Source organism: Phacochoerus africanus, chromosome 2, assembly GCF_016906955.1.
Source record: "Phacochoerus africanus isolate WHEZ1 chromosome 2, ROS_Pafr_v1, whole genome shotgun sequence".
Lineage (NCBI taxonomy): Eukaryota > Metazoa > Chordata > Mammalia > Artiodactyla > Suidae > Phacochoerus > Phacochoerus africanus.
The window spans coordinates 106187253-106207428 of NC_062545.1; the positions used below are offsets into that span (position 1 = coordinate 106187253).

Genomic DNA, 20176 nt, shown 5'->3' on the forward strand with positions numbered 1-20176 from the left:
ATCAAATGTTTGGAAAAATTCAGAATCTAAAAACATGAGCTACAAAGAGGATAGTGGTATAGTTGTTTTGTTTCCTACTGAACTTTTTTTACGTTAGAAAATACCTGGAACTTTTAACAAACACGATATTCTCAATTGTTGAGTTAATACATCAGTAAAAGAGTTAATCTTTTTTCAAGTTGAGACAAACTAGATTTCTTCGCAAAAAAAATTTTTTCCTCACGTTTTCAGCCTTTCATCACTGCTTTGGCATTATCGCCTAGAATTCCAATGTTTTTTAAATTCACATGAATTACTGAGCAAATAACCAAGTAGACTTCCAGACACCAACTTTGAGACTGAAAAGATGAAGTCACACTAAGGCCATGAGTGACTCGGGGTCACCCATGGAGTTCACAAGGCATTTGTGCTTGGGTAGAGAGAAAGCAATGACAAACTTCCACCTTACTTTTTGGGGGGGTTGGTCCTAAAATAGAAGGCAGGTGTCTGAAAGATGGTTCCAAAAGGAAGAAAAGGAAGAATTGTGTAATATATTATAGTTCCTTCCCGTCAGGTGGATTGTTGAGGGGGTAGTCACAGTAGCTCTCTGAGGCAGTATCGGCTTACTTGCGTCCTTCATGATTAATTCCTCATTTCTTTCTCTAAGGTGGATCCTGTTTTAGTGAATAATTCCATTTAATCCACACCTGCACTGATGTATCAGAGCTGATTTTTCCACCAGTCATTTTAATTATTTCTCTGGATTACAGATATAAAGGGCAATGTACAAATTGAAAACTATTTTAGAGTTCAGTTTGCAGTATTGCAAAGTCAAGAATGGACAGAAAGCATGGAAAATATGTGGTGAATATTGAACACTCAGAAAACCCAGCAGTGAGTATTGTTGCTCTATTTTAGTATTTGCCTATATTGTAGTTTTACTTTCAGCAGTTATCAGCAATCTAATCTCTTTTCTACAATGCAGTCAATGTCATAATTTTGCATTCTTCTCTGAAAGGAAGAGTATCCATGGACTAATTTTTTTGCTTCAACTTTTCATGTTATATCTGCTATATTATACTTTAGAAGTTATTTTACATATTTACTGATTAGAAATGTTTCTATGACCACATGATATAACATAAATTAATTTAACTTTCTATTTCACCGTTATGTAAACATAAAGCTCCAAGGATGTCTTTGGTTTAGTTTTGAAGTTAAATTTTTACAATTTCATTCTTAGGTTTATGTATATAATTTCTAAGCCTGTCAGAACTCACCTTTCTAAATATGATAGAAATCCAGATACTAATCCTGGATAGTTTCTTTAAGCTTAAGAAAGAAACCCTCTAAAAATCCCTCTTTTGTATGAAAATATCATTCAGTCTATTTTAAAAAGTTTTACACAAAGACTCAAGTTTTCACTGTATGGTTATATGGTCTCTTTGATATCAGAACAAAGGATAGAAATATGCTAAAACTTAAAATGGTAAGTTAAAATCATGCCTGAAGAAAAAAGGCAATATTTTGACTTTGCAATTTGGAGCTAACAATGGCAATCAGCCTGTATTAATCACCTACAAAATAAGCCAAAAAAGATCGTCTTGTTGTTCAGTAAGTGTGAGTTGAATAAGAGAATCCCATAGAGAATTCCTGGTTTAAGAAAGAGATGGGATTTGCCCTTTGAAGTCAAAGGACCTTTCCGAAGCTGTTCTCTTTCTCATTTGTCTCCGAGTTAGACGCTATCTAATTAAATCTTCAGTTGCTGGAATATTCAGATAGAAAAAAAAAAAATCCCTTTAGTCAAGTGTTTATCATCTTGTTAGTTTCTCTAGATAGTAAGAATGTTGATGATGTTTACAAATATTATCTTAAGCATGTTTATAGCATATGTCTGGATAGCTGGTAATGTTTCAATTACTATGGATATTTAACACATAGTAATAAAAATATTTTTCTCTTAAGACCAAATTCAAAAATAGAATTTTAAAATGACTTGAAAATCATAAGAAGAAAATAAATTTTGGTGCATCATTGTTGCTGTTGAGAACTGTTTTTCTCAACAGAATAGAGTTTTTATACTGCTCTACACCCAAGAGGAACCCAGCAAAGACATAACAAAACTGGACAAAAGATTCATCTTCTGTGTTCCTGTTATAGGTATCCAAATTCTACTGCATAAAGCATGGTGTGGATTATGCAGAGGAATCTCTTTATGTGAGAATTTTTCATTTGTATAGTGTATTATAGCATATACTACATTAATATATTACCACAGTTTGGTATAATAATATGCCATATATAGTGCAGCAGAATGGAAATTACACTGGTCTTCACTCCGGAAGGTCTGGGCTCCAGTGATTGCTATTAGATAATTATGGGATAATGATAATAATAATAAAAATAATAATAATAATAACTTTAACTCTTTCTTCTTCATTATTCTCATTTCCAAATGATCTGAACAGGTTGTACCTGGAAAGCAGCAAGAACTTCTTCAGCTGTTACATTTTATTCCTCCTATGAATAGAGGCTTCCTAATATATGCTTCATACACAGCAACTTCAACATAAGTATATTTAATACATGTATGTAATACGATGGAGCAGATGGGATGATACATATTTCCTTATCTAAAATATTGATAATTTAACAAAAATTAGTGAAAACGTAACACAGAACAATCTGCCTAGATAAGAAAACACTATTCCTTTTAAAAATCTCACTCTTGTTTATTTTTGACTGAAGAGTTGAATTTTAGAAATTCAGTCTCATGGCTTCCTATTCACTTAATGCTTCGTTTTTATAGTCAATCATGTGTTCAAATGACCAAGAGGCTCACAGCTCTGCATGCTGGCGTCCACCTTCAAATAACATAACCAGTGATGTCTCTTCCAACTTAAGTGGGGTCTGTGTGAACTCAGGAGTCCTTACACAATCAAGATACCCACACACAGACCTATCCCACATACAGGTAATGTTTGGTTTAGCAGCTTTTATCAGGTTGGGATGTGTTCTATATGGGGATGGATTTGGTCTATTCTTTCCATTATATGTTGTTAGGAGGCAATTTACAGGAATGAGAATATTTAATAGTCTCTGTTTTCAAAGGGCTAATGTTCTAGTTGGGGACTCAAATATTATCACAGATAAGAGAATGTATATAAAAATAAAAGGAATAAATGTAAAATGCAAGGCTGGGGAGGGGCAGAGAAGCAAATATGTCAGCAATGTAGATGCCAATTCACTAATTAGACTCTAATGAGAAACAGAGTCATATTTAAAAGTTCAAGGGTACTACTCTATTGTGATTACCTTATTTCCTTATACTGTTCCAGTCTCTGAACCGTATGTGACACTTTCTAAGACCTTCTTGGTTCTGACCTTTGATGCATATGGACTTGACATAGAAAGCTGGCTCTGTTCTCTAGATTTTCTCCACTAGTTTTGAAAACTACATCTAGCTCCCCCTGGTTCTTGATTTTATCTGTTGGCTGAATTAACTTTACCTCAGGACTGTATCTCTATATCTTCAGCCATAGTGTAGAAATTTGACATTGACTATAAATTACTTATTCCACTTGGCAGCTTGGTTGGGTTACCCTGACTCTGGAATTCCTGTCCTTCATTGCCTAACCTTTCTGTAGATGTTGAATGACAAGAGTGAGCTTTGTTTCTTGATTTTGATTCTAAAAGACGTAAACTGTTGATACTGTTGCTAGGTCACTGTGAAAGAATAAATGAGCTAAAATGGGTGGAGGTAGAAAATGTTTCTTCTTGTTTGCGGAGATAAAAAGTAACTCCCATCAATCATAGAATTGAAAGAGGTCTTAGATAACATCTAGTCTGACAGTTCTTAACCTAGCTGCATATTAGAATCACCTGGGGATTGATTAAGAAAAACTGATGGCTGCGTTCCACACTTGACCAATTAAACTAGAAACTGTGAGGGTGGAACTTATGTATCAATATTTTTTAAAAGCTTCAGGTGAATCTTTTGTGCACCTAGTGAAGAGAATGAGTAATATTGTCCCATTCTATCATTTAACAATCAAGGAAAACATGGGCCAGGAAATTTAAGAGATTTGCCAGAACCTATGTCATTTTTGCCAGAGTGGCTGAAACAGGAGGAGAACTTAAGTGACCTATTATCTGCTTATGTGTACTTTATTTCACTAAGCTGCTTTTTTTATAATAATTTCCTGAGGCATTATCTTTGTCCCAGATGTGCATAAGTCTCTTTTCCACCTTCCTTTCTTGAGATTCCTTTGTAGTACCTTCGGTCCAAGTAAAGAAGATGATATGATATTTCTTCTGGGGCTAACTTGGTCATCTTAGTGGCCCTCACTTCCTTAGTCTAGGGGACCCTTTTCTTTCTTCTTTTTCTTTTTAGGGCCGCACCCGCAGCATATAAAGGTTCCCAGGCTAGGGGTCGAATCAGAGATATATCCTCTGGCCTACAACACAGCCATAGCAAGGTCAGATTTGAGCCGTGTCTACAACCTACACCACAGCTCATGGCAATGCCATATCCTTAACCCACTGAGCAAGGCCAGAAATTGAACCTGTGTCCTCATGGATACTAGTCAGATTCATTTCCGCTGAGCCACAACGAGAACTCCAGGGGACTCTGTTCTCATTTGGCTCCTGTTGCCTTGGAGCTTCCATCCTTTGCACGAAATCCTGCCTTTTCAACAAACACCATGGCCCGTATTTTATAACATTTAAGACTGGCTCTAGCCTGTCTGAAAGTCGTGTGTTGCATTCCGTTCTTCAAAGGTTTTGCTCTCATCCAAGTGATGACAAAATAATCAATCATGTTGAACAATTGAAAATTTATATAGGTTTTACTGTGCCAGATACTTTACATTTTCTTATTTTATCCTCTCATCTTTCTTATTAGATAAATATTATTACCTTGTGAAGAAACCAAAGCTTAGAAAGATAAAGTTGCCAAATGCTACTTGACTAATGAGACAGAGATAAAAGTCAACTCCAAATTCATTGGACTCCAAAACTCTTGATTTCAATTCCTGCATTCTACTGATTTCCAAATAAAAATATTTTTTAGAAGTAGTGACTATATGTATGTTATTTCTAATCTTCCCAACAACAATATGAAATAGATATTTTTATCCTTTTATTTTAAGATAAGGAGATTTGAGGCTGGGAGATTTAAGATTTCATAGCTCTGACATTTATAACATCTCTCTAATGAGGAAGACTGCACTATTCCACTATGCTGGTTGACTGTCTAAGGATAGTAGCCACAAATATTTGCCAAAACACTTTAGAATTAACAAAGCAACTTAATTTTGTTAATTGTTAAGGTAATCCTATAAGTCATTTCCCCCACAATTCATAAATAAAGCTTAATGGGAAAATGAGCTGGACTTTGGTTTCCCTTGTTAAGAAGCACATCCCTGGAAAGCTTCTGGGAATTCTCTCAGGGAGTAAGCCTGCAAAGGACATAACACAGGTAGATTCTCTGAGTCCCTCCAGGTATCCTAGCTCCCAGACAGCTACCTACATGCTGGATGGTAGGAAGTTAAAAGGCTTGTTATTGGGAGCTGATTCATCACTTGGTGATCAATGTTACCTCAGGAGTCATGAACACTCTACTAACAATTATGAAAAAACTTCAGAGTGTATCATTCCTCTCCTGGTAATGCTGATACTCAGGTATTGGGGCAAAACTGGGTGCCTGAAGAGATTGTGCTGTGTGAAAGTGAACCATGCAGACTTCTGCATGGTAAATAGAAGAGGAGAAAAACATCCCCAATCGACAGGACTATTTGTGCCAAAGTCCTACCTTAGACATAAGCTTGGTGCATCCAAAACACTGAGTGGAGGCCAGTGTGGCCCAAGGCTATCATTGCACTAGTCTAAGGACTAAAGTGGTATTAACAGAGATAGAGAAAAGTCAGTAATACCGGAAGATATTCAGGACACAAAGTTAAAAGGGCTTGGTATTGGACTGGGGGATTTCAAGGATGACCACTTTTCTCCACTTCGTGAAATTGAATCAAATGGATGGCAGTGGCATTTAAAGAGATGTGGGAGCTGGCCAGGTTTCACAGGGAAGATCATGACTTTGGATTTGGACACAGTGAGTATGAGACACCTTTGAGACATCTGATATGAGCTGTTATATAAGCATTTGAAAGCTAGAGGAGGGGTGGATTGGAGATAAATTTGAGAGTCATTCAGATATGGATAGTAATTAATTATTACTATCATAGGAGGGACAAAGCACAGAGTGGTTAAATCCAGCCCACTGCCTATTTTTGTAAAAAAAGCTTTATTGAAACAGAGCCAAGCTCGCTTGTTTACTCACTGTCTATTGCTGCTTTAACCCTATAAGCAGATTGGTGTAGCTGTGAAAGAAACTGTATGGCTTACAAAGCTGAAAATATTTACTATCTGACCCTTTACAGAAAAGGTTTGCTGACCCCAGCCCTAGTGTGAAAAAAGACAAGGGTCTAAGAATACAACAATAAAGGCTGAAAGTGGATGGGAACCTTCAAAAGAAACTGAGAAGATCCTGGAGGTTAGGAGGAAACCAGTGAGAATAAAATATCACAAAAGCAAAGGGAGGAGAATGTTCAAAGGAGAGGGGAAGGAATGATTTTCAGGGGCAATTGCTATAGAGGGCTTAAGTAAGATGAGGATGAAACTAAATTGGATTTCAGTGACTGCATGTCAGTGGTGACTTCAAGATGTGTTTCAAAGGCATGGCAAGAGCAGAAGCCAGACTGGATTGGGGTGAAGAGTGTGCAAACAGAGATGATGCGTTTAGATACCTCTCAAGAAATTTCATTTTCCAAAGAGAGAGAAGTAGCTAGATGGGCATTTAAAAAAATTTTTTAAATTATAGTTGTTTTACAATGTTCTGTCAACTTCTGCTGTACAGCAAAGTGACACAGTTTACATATATACATATATATTCATTTTTTCACATTTTGAAACCAAGGAGATTTTTTTTTTTTGTTTAAGATGGGAGAGATTTGAGTGTATTCAAATGTTAAAAGTAAGAATCCATTTAAGAGGAAAATAGGATTCAGGCCTCGAAAAGGACTAAAAAAAAAAAGTTCTGAGGAGGGCAGAGGGGAGAGGATCCAAAGGAGAGACTGGCAGATCAGCTTCAGGCAGAGGGAGTATGGCTCCTTTTGTGTCAATCAAGGAAAGAGGAGAGTGGAGTCCAGGCATGTTTCGATTTGCTGGTCTGGTACCTAGTAGGGCTTTGAAAGAATTTCCATCCAATGGTTCAAGTTTCCCAACAAAGTAGAAAATATGAGTCCCCGTCATGGCACAGTGGAAACGAATCCGACTAGGAACCGTGAGGTTGCGGGTTCGATCCCTGGCCTCGCTCAGTGGGTTAAGGATCCAGCGTTGCCATGAGCTGTGGCGTGGGCCGCAGATGCGGCTCAGATCTGGCGTGGCTGTGGCTGTGGCATAGGCTGGCGGCTACAGCTCTGATTCTACCCCTAGCCTGGGAACCTCCATATGCCGCAGTGTGGCCCTAAAAGGAGAAAAAGACAAAAAAAAAAGGAAAGAAAATATGAAGTCACTTCATAGGAATGAGGAGGGAAAATTTTGTTTGTGAGAGTCGGTGAGTGGAGGTTACAGGTCTAAAGAGAAAGAAGAAGATTAAGAAAGTATTTACAAAATGAGAGCACATCTTAATCAGCGAACTATAATAGGGTGGTAGAGCAGTACTGAAAATCCATCCAAGGATGATCCTGAATTTATAGTGACTCTGATCTACCCAGGCATGTGACTAGTCCTCAACAGTGTGACTCTTCAAGGGAAGGTCCCGAGTAAGCAGATAGTCATTTGTTTGCCAACTGGAAAAACCAAGGAGAGGGAAGTGCAAGAGATTTTAAGGAATTAGTAAGTATATTGAAATAATGGACTGTGGAACAAAAGGTGGATAAGGAGTGATGTGAGTGAAGCCAGGGCTGCTGGGGTGGAGGTTGTAATAAAACTGAAGGATGGTTGTTACAGGAATAATTGAACAAACAAGCTGGAAGGAGAGGACATGGTGGTGAGAGCACAGAGTTCTTGAGGAAGTGATTTTGGAAGTGGAGCAGTTTGGGGTAATGACAATATCCAGTGGAAGATCAGGTGTATGGCAGAGAATTTGCCAATTAAGTGTTCTGCTGATGTGAAAGGACAAAAGTCTCCACACTCACCACTGGAAAACAGAATAGAATAAGATAAGGTACAGGCAGATTCTGATTTCTGCTAGTGATAGAGAAAGCATGTAATTATTTCCATCTGGATACAGATGTGGACTTTTCAGCCTAAATTTCCTCAGAGACATATAGGGATTCAAATGATACTAATGCACTAGGTTATAAATAACACAAAAAAAATGATAAATCACAAACTTTTTAAATTTCTTATATTTTTATTTACGCTCTTCTTAGGTGAAAGAAAATTGCTGCAGTAACTCATCTCTGTGGAAAGCCTTTTTGGCTTGTCTCTTAGCCTGTGTGATAACAACAGCAATTGGTGTTCTCATAATATGCCTGGTGAATAATAGGGGGAATGACAATTCTTCCATTTTTATCCAGCTCTTCCCCAAAAATGGGGAGCCTATAGTTATCATTCCTGGGGCTACCTCTACTACTTCTCAACCTACAGTGACCCCCAGTTCAACTGAACTGACGGCTGCAACCACTTCAACAGAATCTACCAGTGCCCTATCCACTGAAAGTACAATCACAACAGCCACAAGCATGGCTTCAACAGAACCTACAACCACAACCATCACTTCAGCAGAACCTACAACCACAGCATCCACAACCATCACTTCAGCAGGATCTATCACCACAACAGCCACAAGCATGGCTTCAACAGAACCTACAACCACAACCATCACTTCAGCAGAACCTACAACCACAGCATCCACAACCATCACTTCAGCAGGATCTATCACCACAACAGCCACAAGCATGGCTTCAACAGAACCTACAACCACAACCATCACTTCAGCAGAACCTACAACCACAGCATCCACAACCATCACTTCAGCAGGATCTATCACCACAACAGCCACAACCATCACTTCAGCAGAACCTACAACCACAGAAGCCACAACCATGACTGCAGCAGATTCTACAGCCTCCACCACTTCAAATGAACTTTCAACAACAGCCACCATTACAACTTCAAGTGAAACCACAGCTGTCCCCACTTCACCAGAATCTTCAACTGCTGCAACTTCAGAACAGGGTTTTTTTTAGAGCTTAATCTTAGCTAACACCAGAACAATCACCACTTTCTCCATCTCTTTGACTGAACTCACAACTACATTCACTTCAACTGGATCTATAACCACAACCACTACCACTTAATCTACAACTACTGTAACTTCTATTTAGCCTACCAAGATAATGATCATCACTCTCCAACAATATGTAATATCCACCTATTCATCCGAACCTGTAACAGATGACACCATTCTAATGAAACTACCTGCAGTCATCAAAATGTTTTCTTCTGTGGCAAGTTAACCTTTTGTTATTTTTCACTACAACTATCTTCCCTTGCTGGCTCCTTCCACAAATTGTAGCTACCTCTTCAACAGCTGAGTCTATATCTATACACTTCCATTGCTACCTTATATTTATAGCAGGTACCTAATGCCATTTGAAGAACAACAATTTAGACAGTAAAAAATGGAAAAATTAATTTTCATCACATCAACACTTAGGACTTCTAAAAGTATTAAAACTTTTTATTTTTAAAGAACTGCACATTTATGCTATAAGAAGCTTCTATTTCTATAGTTCAAAGTAATATAATTTTATACAGAAAAGTAACCCAATTTGTTCATTTAGAATGTCTTTAAAAACTTTATGAAAAACTCTTAAAGTAGCCTTTTAGATTTTAATATGTATGGATTCAGCTCAGAACATTGCATTCCCCTTTAGACAAATTACACATATAAAAAGCAAACTTTATATGGCAGAGACTTAAATTTATATAGGAAAAATTTTAGAGTTTATAATAATTGTTTCATTTATTTTGAAGTTTGTTATATTTCTTCAATTTCTCTTTAGATTGTAATTACCTTTTAAGCATCTATATTCTATTTGCATTAATATTACCAAAAATGCATTTAAATCTTTATTTTAAAATCAAGTGATTAACGGAGTTCCTACTGTGGCACAATGGGTTAAGGATCTGGTATTGTATCTGCAGTGGTTCAGGTTCGATCCCTGGCCCAGCAGAGTGGGTTAAGGATCCAGCATTGCCACAGCTGTGGCATAGGATGTGGCTCAGATTCAGTCCCTGGCCCAGGAACTTCCATATGCCATAGGGTGGCTGAAAAAGAAAAATAAGGCAAAAAATTTTAAAAATTAGAAATAAAGTGTTTGATTTTCTGCAATCTTGTAAATCAATTTATTAAAGACTTAAGTCCCAACTATGTTCTTAAGATGATACAGCAAAAGAAAACAGCAATGTAGATGAAGTAGTAAATTCATTAACTTAGACTCTGTTAATTTGAAATCTTAATAATTCTAGCAGATTTAAATGATACCCCAGACTTCTTAAACCAGCTCTTTAGATTGAACCTAGTAATCTATAATTTAAAAAATTTTACAGATATTTTTAGTGTCCAAGTATGTTTGAGAATCACGGCTTCAAAAGTCATAGTCTAAGAATGGCATGCATTAGAGCAACACAAATTCTAATTATTGAAAATCAGAATCATTCTAGGCATGCAAAAAAACAAATTATAGACCTAGCTATGTACCAAAAAACTTATTAACCAATTATATAAATGATCAAGAGGGGAATGTTTTATTTACCAAATAGTAAAGAAAATAGTTTCAAGAAAGATGTTTAAATTAAAGCTCCTGAGAAAACCTTAAATCTTTTAAAATCTCAAACTTGGACCTAAGTAGATCTTATTGTTAATTTTTATAAGCTGAATTGTTTAACTATATGTGCCTAGAAACATTGATATTTTAGTAACTACATAATATAGATTTCTAATAATGTACAATGGCATTTCCCTCTTTGCTGTTTTAATTAGGAATATTTTTTGAGATATTTGAAACATCACTAATGAGACCATTCAATTCCTTATTTGGAGTTACAATTTTCTAATTCTTTCAGAGCTCTGATAGTCATCAGAATAATACCCATACTTGTAAATAAATACATGTAACAGCTTATTTTATAAGGAATAATAATATTTCTTTAGCTTTTAACATTAGTCCTTAAGAAATACACATTAAATAAACAAGTGCTAGCTCACTTGTACTACATGAGATCCATGAGAAGAGATCCTCTGTATTACTTATTGTTGTATCCACATGGCATAGAGTAGACCCCAATAAATGTTTATTTCAAACTTCAAATATTTATATTTGAAACATAATTTTAAAGGTATAATTCTGAAGAGAAGACTATTTAGCTCTTAAATTGTATTAATAAAACACTTTCAGCCCATTTTGTTCTATATTGAATCATCACTTACTTCCCACCTCTAATTTACTTATTATTTATTTTTTGCTTTTTAGGGCCATACCTAAGGCATATGGAAGTTCCCAGGCTAGGGGGCCTACGCCATAGCAATGTGGGATCCAAGTCACATCTGCAACCTACACCACAGCTCACAGCAATGCTGGATCCTTAACTCACTAAGCAAGGCCAGGGATCGAACCCACATCCTCATGGGTACTAGTCGGGTTCGTTACTGCTGAGCCACAGTGGGAGCTCCCCATCTTTTAATAAATGCTTTATTTTCTGAACGTTCACAGTTTCCATAAATTTGGAGTCATGCCTTCTCATACTACCTAGTGAAGGCTTTAGGTCACTGCTGATCATCGAAAGGGGAGCCATGGTGTGGGGGAATGGGAAAGAACAATAGTCATTATTAATAAACTATATACCACACAAAGATTATAAGGGATTTTCATACTAATATATAGGCTCACATATGTTTCCTGTAATGTTGTTTTTACCAAAGGATCAGTTTATAATCCTTCAAAAGCCATAGTGCTTCTCCCATTCCAAAAAATATCCACAACTAAAGAAACTTCTATTTGTTTTCTTCTCAGCCTGAATATATTTAATGAACATTATTTGGAAGTTTTCTCTCTATGTTAACTATTTAGAAATGATCATCTTGGTTTATAATTTCATTATTCCTAAAGCCATCCGAAGGGGAGGGTGTGGTAAGGGGATACTTAACAGGGCACTCTTGTCTTATGCAAGTAGGAGGAAGATCACTTTTATTCAGTTATAAGCCACTGGATCATTTAAAAGATTTCATCTTTTTTACCAGCATTTATGCCAGTAAATAAACAGTATAGGTTAAGAAATTTAAAACATTTTGTGGGTACATCCCAGACAATATCTAGAATGATTTTAGTTGGCTGCTGCATAGCCCTTCTTAAACTGCTTTAAGATAGATAAATCCCTGCTTCCTAGATAAATGGCACATAGCTTTCTAATATTAAAAAAAAAAAAAAAAAGAACTGTGGAAACCTTCTCCACCTGACTTCTTTTCAAGGCCACCCATGGTGGAGTCCAATTCTTATTTTTAGCTTCAGTTCTCCTGGATGCTACTATATCTCTTATTTGTTCGGCTGCCTTGGCATGCTGTTCTGGTTTTCTCATTTGGGTTAATATTTCTGGCATTTTCTGGGTTTTATTTCTTTGATTTTCTTCAAGTGTTTCCCATTTCTTTCCTCTTCAGATTTGCAAAGACTTCTACTCCACTTAATCTTGGCCCACAATTCAATTTCTTTCTTGTTTACTACTTTGAGATGACTTCTCAGCCTTTTGATCAAAAAGAGGTAGAATGCCTTTGGAACTTGGCGCTCTAGTTGTCATTTTGGTGTGCCCAAGGGAGGAGATGAGTTCAGGGAATTCCTACTCCACTGTCTTGACTACCAAGTCCAGAACTTGGCAACCGAGGATTCTGTTTTGATCAGCACATGTGTTCCCTCTTCAGGGTAAAAGGTGGGGTCACTTGCAGTCAAGCTAAACATATAATACAATTCATTTAGGAGTATCATTGCTAGAGTCATAGCAACTGTATCTGTATTAGGACAAAATGTTGCTCAGCAGCTACCATGAATTTCTTTCTCAAAGCTAATATTAAAGGCCTACTTCCAGAAAGTAGATGTTGATGTTTCAAGTAAAGATGAGAACAGTCACTCCCTGGGCCATTGGCTATCCTGGCTGAAATTCAGATGCTTTGAATCAGCTCAATTTAGCCCAGCAATTCTTTTCAAAAGGGTCAGTTTTCATCTCATTAACTATTTACAATGGCCAAGACATGGAAATAACCTAAGTGTCTGTTGACAGATGAATGGATTAAGAAGATGTACACATATACAATGGAATACTACTCAGCCATAGAAAAAGAAATAACACCATTTGCAGCAACATGGATGATTTACTAAGTGAAGTCAGAAAGAGAAAAACAAATATCATATGATATCACTTGTTTGTGGAATCTAAAATATCTACAAAACAAACAGATCACAGACATGGAGAGAAGACTTGTGGTGGCCACGGGGAGGGGGGAAGGAGTGGAATGGATGAGGATTTGGGGGTTGGTAGCAAACTATTACATTTAGAATGGATAAACAATGGTATCTTACTGTACAGCACAGGGAACTATGTCCAATCTCTTGGGTTAGAACATGATGGAAAATAGTATGAAAAAAAAGAATGTATATATATATAAATGACTGGGTCACTTTGCTATACAGCAGAAATTAAAGAAACATTGTAAATCAACTATACTTAAAAAAAAATTAAAAAGTAATATAACAACTGTTACTGCTTTTTTTTTTGCAGGTGCGGCATATGGGAATTCCCAGGTAGGGGTCAAATCGGAGCTACAGCTGCTGGCCTACACCACACCCACGGCCATGTGGGTGAGATCCAAGCTGCATCAGCAACCTACACCACGGCTCATGGCAATGCTGGATCCCCAACCCAGTAAGCAAGGCCAGGCATGGAATCCACATCCTCATGGATACTAGTCAGATTCAGTACCGCTACACCACAATGGCAACTCCTATTAATACATTTTTTTATATATTTTCATCAACTGAACATTCCTTTTATAAAGTGTTATATTTATGTCACTTTAGGGGGACAAATGAAGGTCCTTCTAACTCTAATCTTCGTTTTGAGGAAACTAGATTTTTGAATAATTCACCTGCTCTAACAATAAATAGCAGCATGGGGACTCAATTCTGAGCTTATGGCAACTAAATTCCTATGCCTTTTAGAAAAGTTCCTCTTTTTTCCAATTTAAATTTGTTCAAGATACACAAGAAATTCCTCCAAGGAGTGAAAATTATCCTCGTATAGCTGTGATTCCTTAGAATTTGAGGGAAAAACCTTAATCTTTGCAGTAGGGGTACAAGTGCTCCCCTGAAGAGAATATTTTTCTAAAAGCTAAAAGATAATCATTCTCTCAGAAAATCACTGAGATCTCTTCAATTACATGTACAAAGGATATTAACAAATAATGTGAAAAAGCAGAATAATAATTCAGTAACAAAAAATCTTCGACATAAATAACTTTAAAACGAAGTAACAAAGACCTTTTTTTTAAAATGACTTTGGGAATAAAATACACTCAACAGTGGTAAGCAGGAAGTGAAATACACAACCTTATATTTGGTTGATGACACTATTAATCAGTCCAAATGTACTGAAAGAAAAAATTTGGCAATATGTACTGTGAGCTTTAAAATGTTATACTCTTTATCCGAGGCAGTCAATTATTGGAATGCTATGCTAAGGATATGCCTAAAATATGGAAAACTACTTTACAGTATAAATAATTTTTTATAGTTTTCCTTACAAATGAAAACTATTGGAAAACAGATACTCCAAAAGCAGAAGGATTACATGATGAAATACAATAAAGACATGATATTTTCCAACATTTTGAAAATGTGGTAAAAAAGCAGATTATAAAATATACAGTGAAATTTCAAGATAAAAAGACAGGAATATACTAAAAGATGGTTCCCTCAAAAGTGATTTTCTAGGCATTTTTTCCTGTGATTAGACCTTTTGTACTTTCTAAATTTTCTAAATAATTTTTTTTTTTGTGTGTGTGTGTGTGTGTCTTTTTGCCATTTCTTGGGCTGCTCCCACGGCACATGGAGTTTCCCAGGCTACGGGTCTAATCAGAGCTGTAGCCGCTGGCCTACGCCAGAGCCACAGAAACGTGGAATCCGAGCTGCGTCTGCGACCTACACCACTGCTCACGGCAACACCAGATCCTTAACCCACTAAGCAAGGCCAGGGATCGAACCCGCAACCTCATGGTTCCTAGTCAGATTTGTTAACCACTGAGCCATGACGAGAACTCCTCTAATTAAATTTTTAATAAAATATTTTCCAAAAAAATGACATGAAAGAAATCACATTATCTTTTCAGTGAATACTGATAAACTATCTAGAACATTTTTTCTTTTGAAAATAGCTTTATGAGTTTTGTAAAAATGACACCACCTGGACAACTTTGGGCAGAAGCTGTCTAGGGTACAGCCATTAGGAAAGATAGTTTTGAGTGGAGTGGTTTGGGCTTCTCAGGCTGTCTATGTGGTGAAGTGAATCTGGGAGCAGATGGCAGAGGGGCAAGTTTTGGGAGGAAAGCAGAGCTGACAGTATTCCAGCTTCATAGAGATGCTCTTCAATGTTGCCTCCCCTTCTTGCTTTGAGGTGAAGTGGTAACCGAATTCATCATGTTGTTCTGATTTCAATAGGATTTCTCTTACTTGTCCTACCCTGGGGTCTGCTTCTGTCTATAATTTCCAATTGCATTGAACCTTTCCTAGCTTGTCATGTCCTCCTGTAGGTTGAATAGGACCCTAGAGGCCAGGCTGAAAAAATATCTATCTTAGCACAGAGTAAGAGTCTACTATCTCATGTTGACTAAATGAAACAATTAAGTGAATAAAAGGTAAAAGAAATCTTATGCACCCCCTATAACATTAGACCTACCGTGATCAGAGCACTCGTGAGAATGTTTTTTGTTTTTGTTTTTTGTCTTTTTAGGGCCGCACCTGTGGCATATGGAGGTTCCCAGGCTAGGGGTCCAGTTGGAGCTACAACTGCGGGCCTACACCAGAGCCACAGCAATGCCAGATCCGAGCCATGTCTGTGACCTACACCACAGATCACGGCAACACTGGATCCTTAACCCACTGAGCAAGGCCAGGGATCAAACCTGCAACCTCATGGCTCCTAGTCGGATTCATTTCTGCTGTGCCACGGTGGGAACTCTGTAATCCCTGTATCTTTATCAACTATTGTAATTTTGGAAAGAGTGAAAATTTGTGTTGAAATAGGTTGTATGAAAGGGGTACCAAATCACCACCCAGTCATTAGAGTATGTAGAAGTAACATGATTTATGCAACAGAGATATAATGAATTTGTAATAAACACTGGTGAGCAATTTTAGGCTGGAAGTACATTGGATAAGCATATATTGTGAACTATGTGCTTTACATCTCAAAAAATCCTCATGACAATTCAATGTGGTAAGTGCTGATTTCCTTATTTTATTGGGGAGAACATTGCAATTTAGAGCAGGTAAGGAAGTTGCCTAAAATACCAATGTACTTAGATGTAAGATGCTGAAAAGAGCATCACTTTCCAATAAGAAAAAGTGGATAATATACATGGTCATTACTTTTTTTTTTTGGTCTTTTTAGGGCCATACCTTCAGCATATGGAGGTTCCCAGGCTAGGGACTGAATCAGAGCTGCAATTCCAGGCCTGCACCACAGCCACAGCAATTCCAGAACTGAGGTGCATCTGCAACCTACACCACAGCTCACAGCAAGGCCGGATCCTTAACCCACTGAGCAAGGCCAGGGATTGAACCTGAGTCTTCATGGATAATAGTCAGATTTTTTCTGCTGAGCCACAACGGGAGCTCCAAGGTCATTTCATTTTTGAATGCATCAGAGAACTGACAACACAGAGCAACCCACTAGCCTAAAATTCAAATAAAGACAGATGCCTCCAAGGAAATATGGGAACCATGGGGTTACCATACAAGCAGGCAGGATTTCAACTAAAATTTTTAAGAAATTGCTAAAGGCCAAGTGTGAGTTCTTATGAGAATATGAAAACACAACAGCCACAGACACAAGGGGAGTTTGTACCCACTAATTGGCTCTTCTTCATGGATTGACACTGGGTGCTCATGAGAAACATTGAGGACAGTGCAGGAGATCAGAGAAACTCCCTTGGTGATGTAGGCATGGAGAAGTGGGAAAACCACCAACCACTTCTGGCAAGATGTTAAACATGCTGCTCTCCACTGGCAAAGAGGGATTCAACATAGTACAGTTGAAAACAACTTTGTGAAACATGTATTTATAGAATTCCCAATAAGCTGGTTAGACACACTAGTGGGTATTTTCAGCTATTAATTTAAACTAGGTCAATCACAAAAGCTACAATATCCAAAATCCCATTAGCTGACATTTTAATATCAAATATTGGGTTGAACCATAATTAAACTTATAAAGAACACATAGATTTTACCTCTTTACTCTTTCTTTCTTTCTCTTTTTTCTTTTTTTTTTGTTTTTTTTTTTGTTTTTTTTTGTTTTGTTTTGTTTTGTTTTAGGGCCGTACCCACGCACCCATGGCATATGGAAGTTCCCAGGCGAGGGGTCAAATCGGAGATACAGCTGCAGGCCTACACCCCAGCCACAGCAATGGGGGAATCCAAGCCTCGTCTGCAATCTACGCCACAGTTCATGGCAACGCCGGATCCCCGACCCACTGAGTGAGGCCAGGGATCAAACCTGCACCCTCATGGATACTATTTGGATTCATTTCCACTGTGCCATGAAGGGAAATCCCACCTCTTTCCTTTTTCTTAAAATCAGTTCTTTTTCTAAACTTCCAGCCTGGACTCCCTCTCTGTCCTTTTGTTCTTTCAAACCATTCTCTTTGCTTCAGGTAGATTAAGCTTCCAAAAATACAGTTTCTATTTTGTCATTTTCATACTTAAATGAATACTATAGTTTAAAATAGCCTTCAGAATAAAATCTAGTTTCCTACATGAGATCTGTCTCCTTCTTTCCATTCCAGCATGCCTCTAGTGAACTTCTTAAAGTTCCACCAGTTTCCTTATAGGCTGTTGTCTCCTCCTGAACCTCTCACTCCTCTTTCTTCACCTGGCTTACTTCTTATCCATCACTTAAAACTCAGCTTAGCTGCTGAGCTTTACAGAACGCCCTTCCTAATATCACCAAGTGGGTTATGCGGTTTGACACCCTCCTTTGGGTGCCCAAAGAGGTAAGTACCTTTTTCAAAGTACAAACCACCAGGCATTAAAATCCCCTGCTTGAGTACCAGCCCTCCTACTGGGCTAAGCTGACCGTCTTTTTATCTCTGAACCCACAGCACTTAGCACGGGACTCTACCTGGCACAAAGTTGATGTCAGTTAAGTGTTGCTTAAATGAAGAATGAGTAAATGTTTGTTCTTTGGTAATGAACCAAGTTTTGTTGACTAAGTCAAATGTAGTATGACTCAAAATATTAAGCGAGATAAATATAAGATGTCAAGTTGTCGATTTAAAACCGCTCCTTATTTATTTGAATTTTATAAATATGAACTAGAAGGTGAAGTCATCAGGAAATGATGTTGTGATTATGGATTCTTTATTAGCTCACCAGGCCAGATTTAGTAGAAAATGTAGGTCTTGAGCAAGATTTCCAATTCAAAGAAAAATGTATGTTTTCTAGGCAGACAAAGAGGTAAACACTAATGTAACTTGCTTAGCAAAATTTATTTACACAGTATACACAGTTCCATCTTTGCAGCCAGCCTACTTTCAGTTAGGAAGAGGATCTTATCTTTCCATTTTGTACTTCATTTTAATAAGCTGGCTTCTCAATTCACTCTGATAAATTTATTTTTACCCCAGCTTGGTTATTTTTTTGTAACTTCTCAAAAAAATGCTAACTTACCTTTGACTTAGTGAATGTTTTAAAACAAAATCAAAAGGACAGAAATCCTGAATGGTGAGGTTGGTTTTCAACAAATCTATTCTGCCACAACTCTGCAAATCTGTTAAATGAGGAAATGAAGTTAAATAATTTCTCTGGTCTCTAAAGCTTTATTTTTCAATTAAAGAAAACAGTTGAGTAATTGCATAAGTCAAGATAATAGCTGAGAAACACGGTTTTAAGTAAGACACTGACAGGTATGCTAGAAGTTTGTTTTCTTTCAATAGGACATGATTGACAAGCAATGTTTTGGAGTTAAGAAAAAAATCTGGAACTTAAAGTGGTTTGGGTGGATGCCAGTAGAGTTTCCTAATAATTACACAAAGAGATTTAGCCTTTTGCCCAGATAAATGGTCCATCTCTTTTTGGAAATTTTAATCTGTCATATTAATAGTGACATTAACACACTAGTATATTGATTGAAGAAAGTTTATACTAGATTTTGGAAGCATTTTCTTGCTAAAAAGTCTCTTTAAAAAGTAGCTATGTGTTCTTTTAGTCAAAAGGTAGCATGGATAATATTATTTTTTTACAGCATATATATGCTCCAAACATTCTATCCCAAAAGGTCTGGCAGTAGAATAAAACATAATTATTGAATTAAATCCACCCCTGAATAGATGTATCAACTTAGTATTAAGTCCAGTATTTCCTGAAATCTGCAGCTATAAAAGGCATTGAACAAAGTGACTCGAGCCGATATTGTGAAATTGGTTGCTATGGAATGGAAAGAAAATATGAGACACATCCTACAAATGTTGAACAAATTCAAGTCCAAACAGAGAATAGTAGAAATAATATTTCTAAATCTTGCATTTAACGTGTACTTGAACTTTCGATCTGTCATGAAATATCTAGACTTCTATTGCTAAATCAATATGTTTGGAAGAGTTTTTGTTTCACTTAATATATAACTGAAACAAAAACCATATGAATATTAAGATAGGCACAATTTCATAGGGAAGGACATTTCTAATATATGAATATTTCATTATATGACTAAATGATAATCATTTAGATATATTATTAAATTGTTTTTCTATTTTAACCATTTGAGCAACCAATTCCTGCAGATACAGATTCAATGTCACATTTCTGCAATATTAACTATGTGAACACAGCCAGGAAGAAGACAGAATATACGATTTCAGAGACCAATT

The 20176-nt window shown here is 36.9% G+C and overlaps 1 protein-coding gene across 1 annotated transcript; it reads left to right on the forward strand.

Annotated features, from left to right (window-relative positions):
• Nucleotides 1-758: 758 nt before the first annotated feature.
• LOC125121146 (dynactin-associated protein-like) lies at nt 759-9738 on the forward strand. The gene is made up of 3 exons (XM_047769431.1): nt 759-873; nt 2789-2953; nt 8412-9738. Exons 1-3 carry the CDS (start codon nt 817-819, stop codon nt 9228-9230), a joined length of 1041 nt encoding a protein of 346 aa, XP_047625387.1. The 5' UTR covers nt 759-816; the 3' UTR covers nt 9231-9738.
• The last annotated feature ends 10438 nt before the right edge of the window (nt 9739-20176 follow it).

Excerpts from the sequence above, each read along its gene's own strand:
- LOC125121146 (XM_047769431.1), top strand. The coding sequence starts at position 817 with ATGGACAGAAAGCATGGAAAATATGTGGTGAATATTGAACACTCAGAA. Across the intron at positions 874-2,788 it reads AACACTCAGAAAACCCAGCA|TCAATCATGTGTTCAAATGA; the intron begins GTGAGTATTGTT and ends TCGTTTTTATAG. Across the intron at positions 2,954-8,411 it reads CAGACCTATCCCACATACAG|GTGAAAGAAAATTGCTGCAG; the intron begins GTAATGTTTGGT and ends CGCTCTTCTTAG.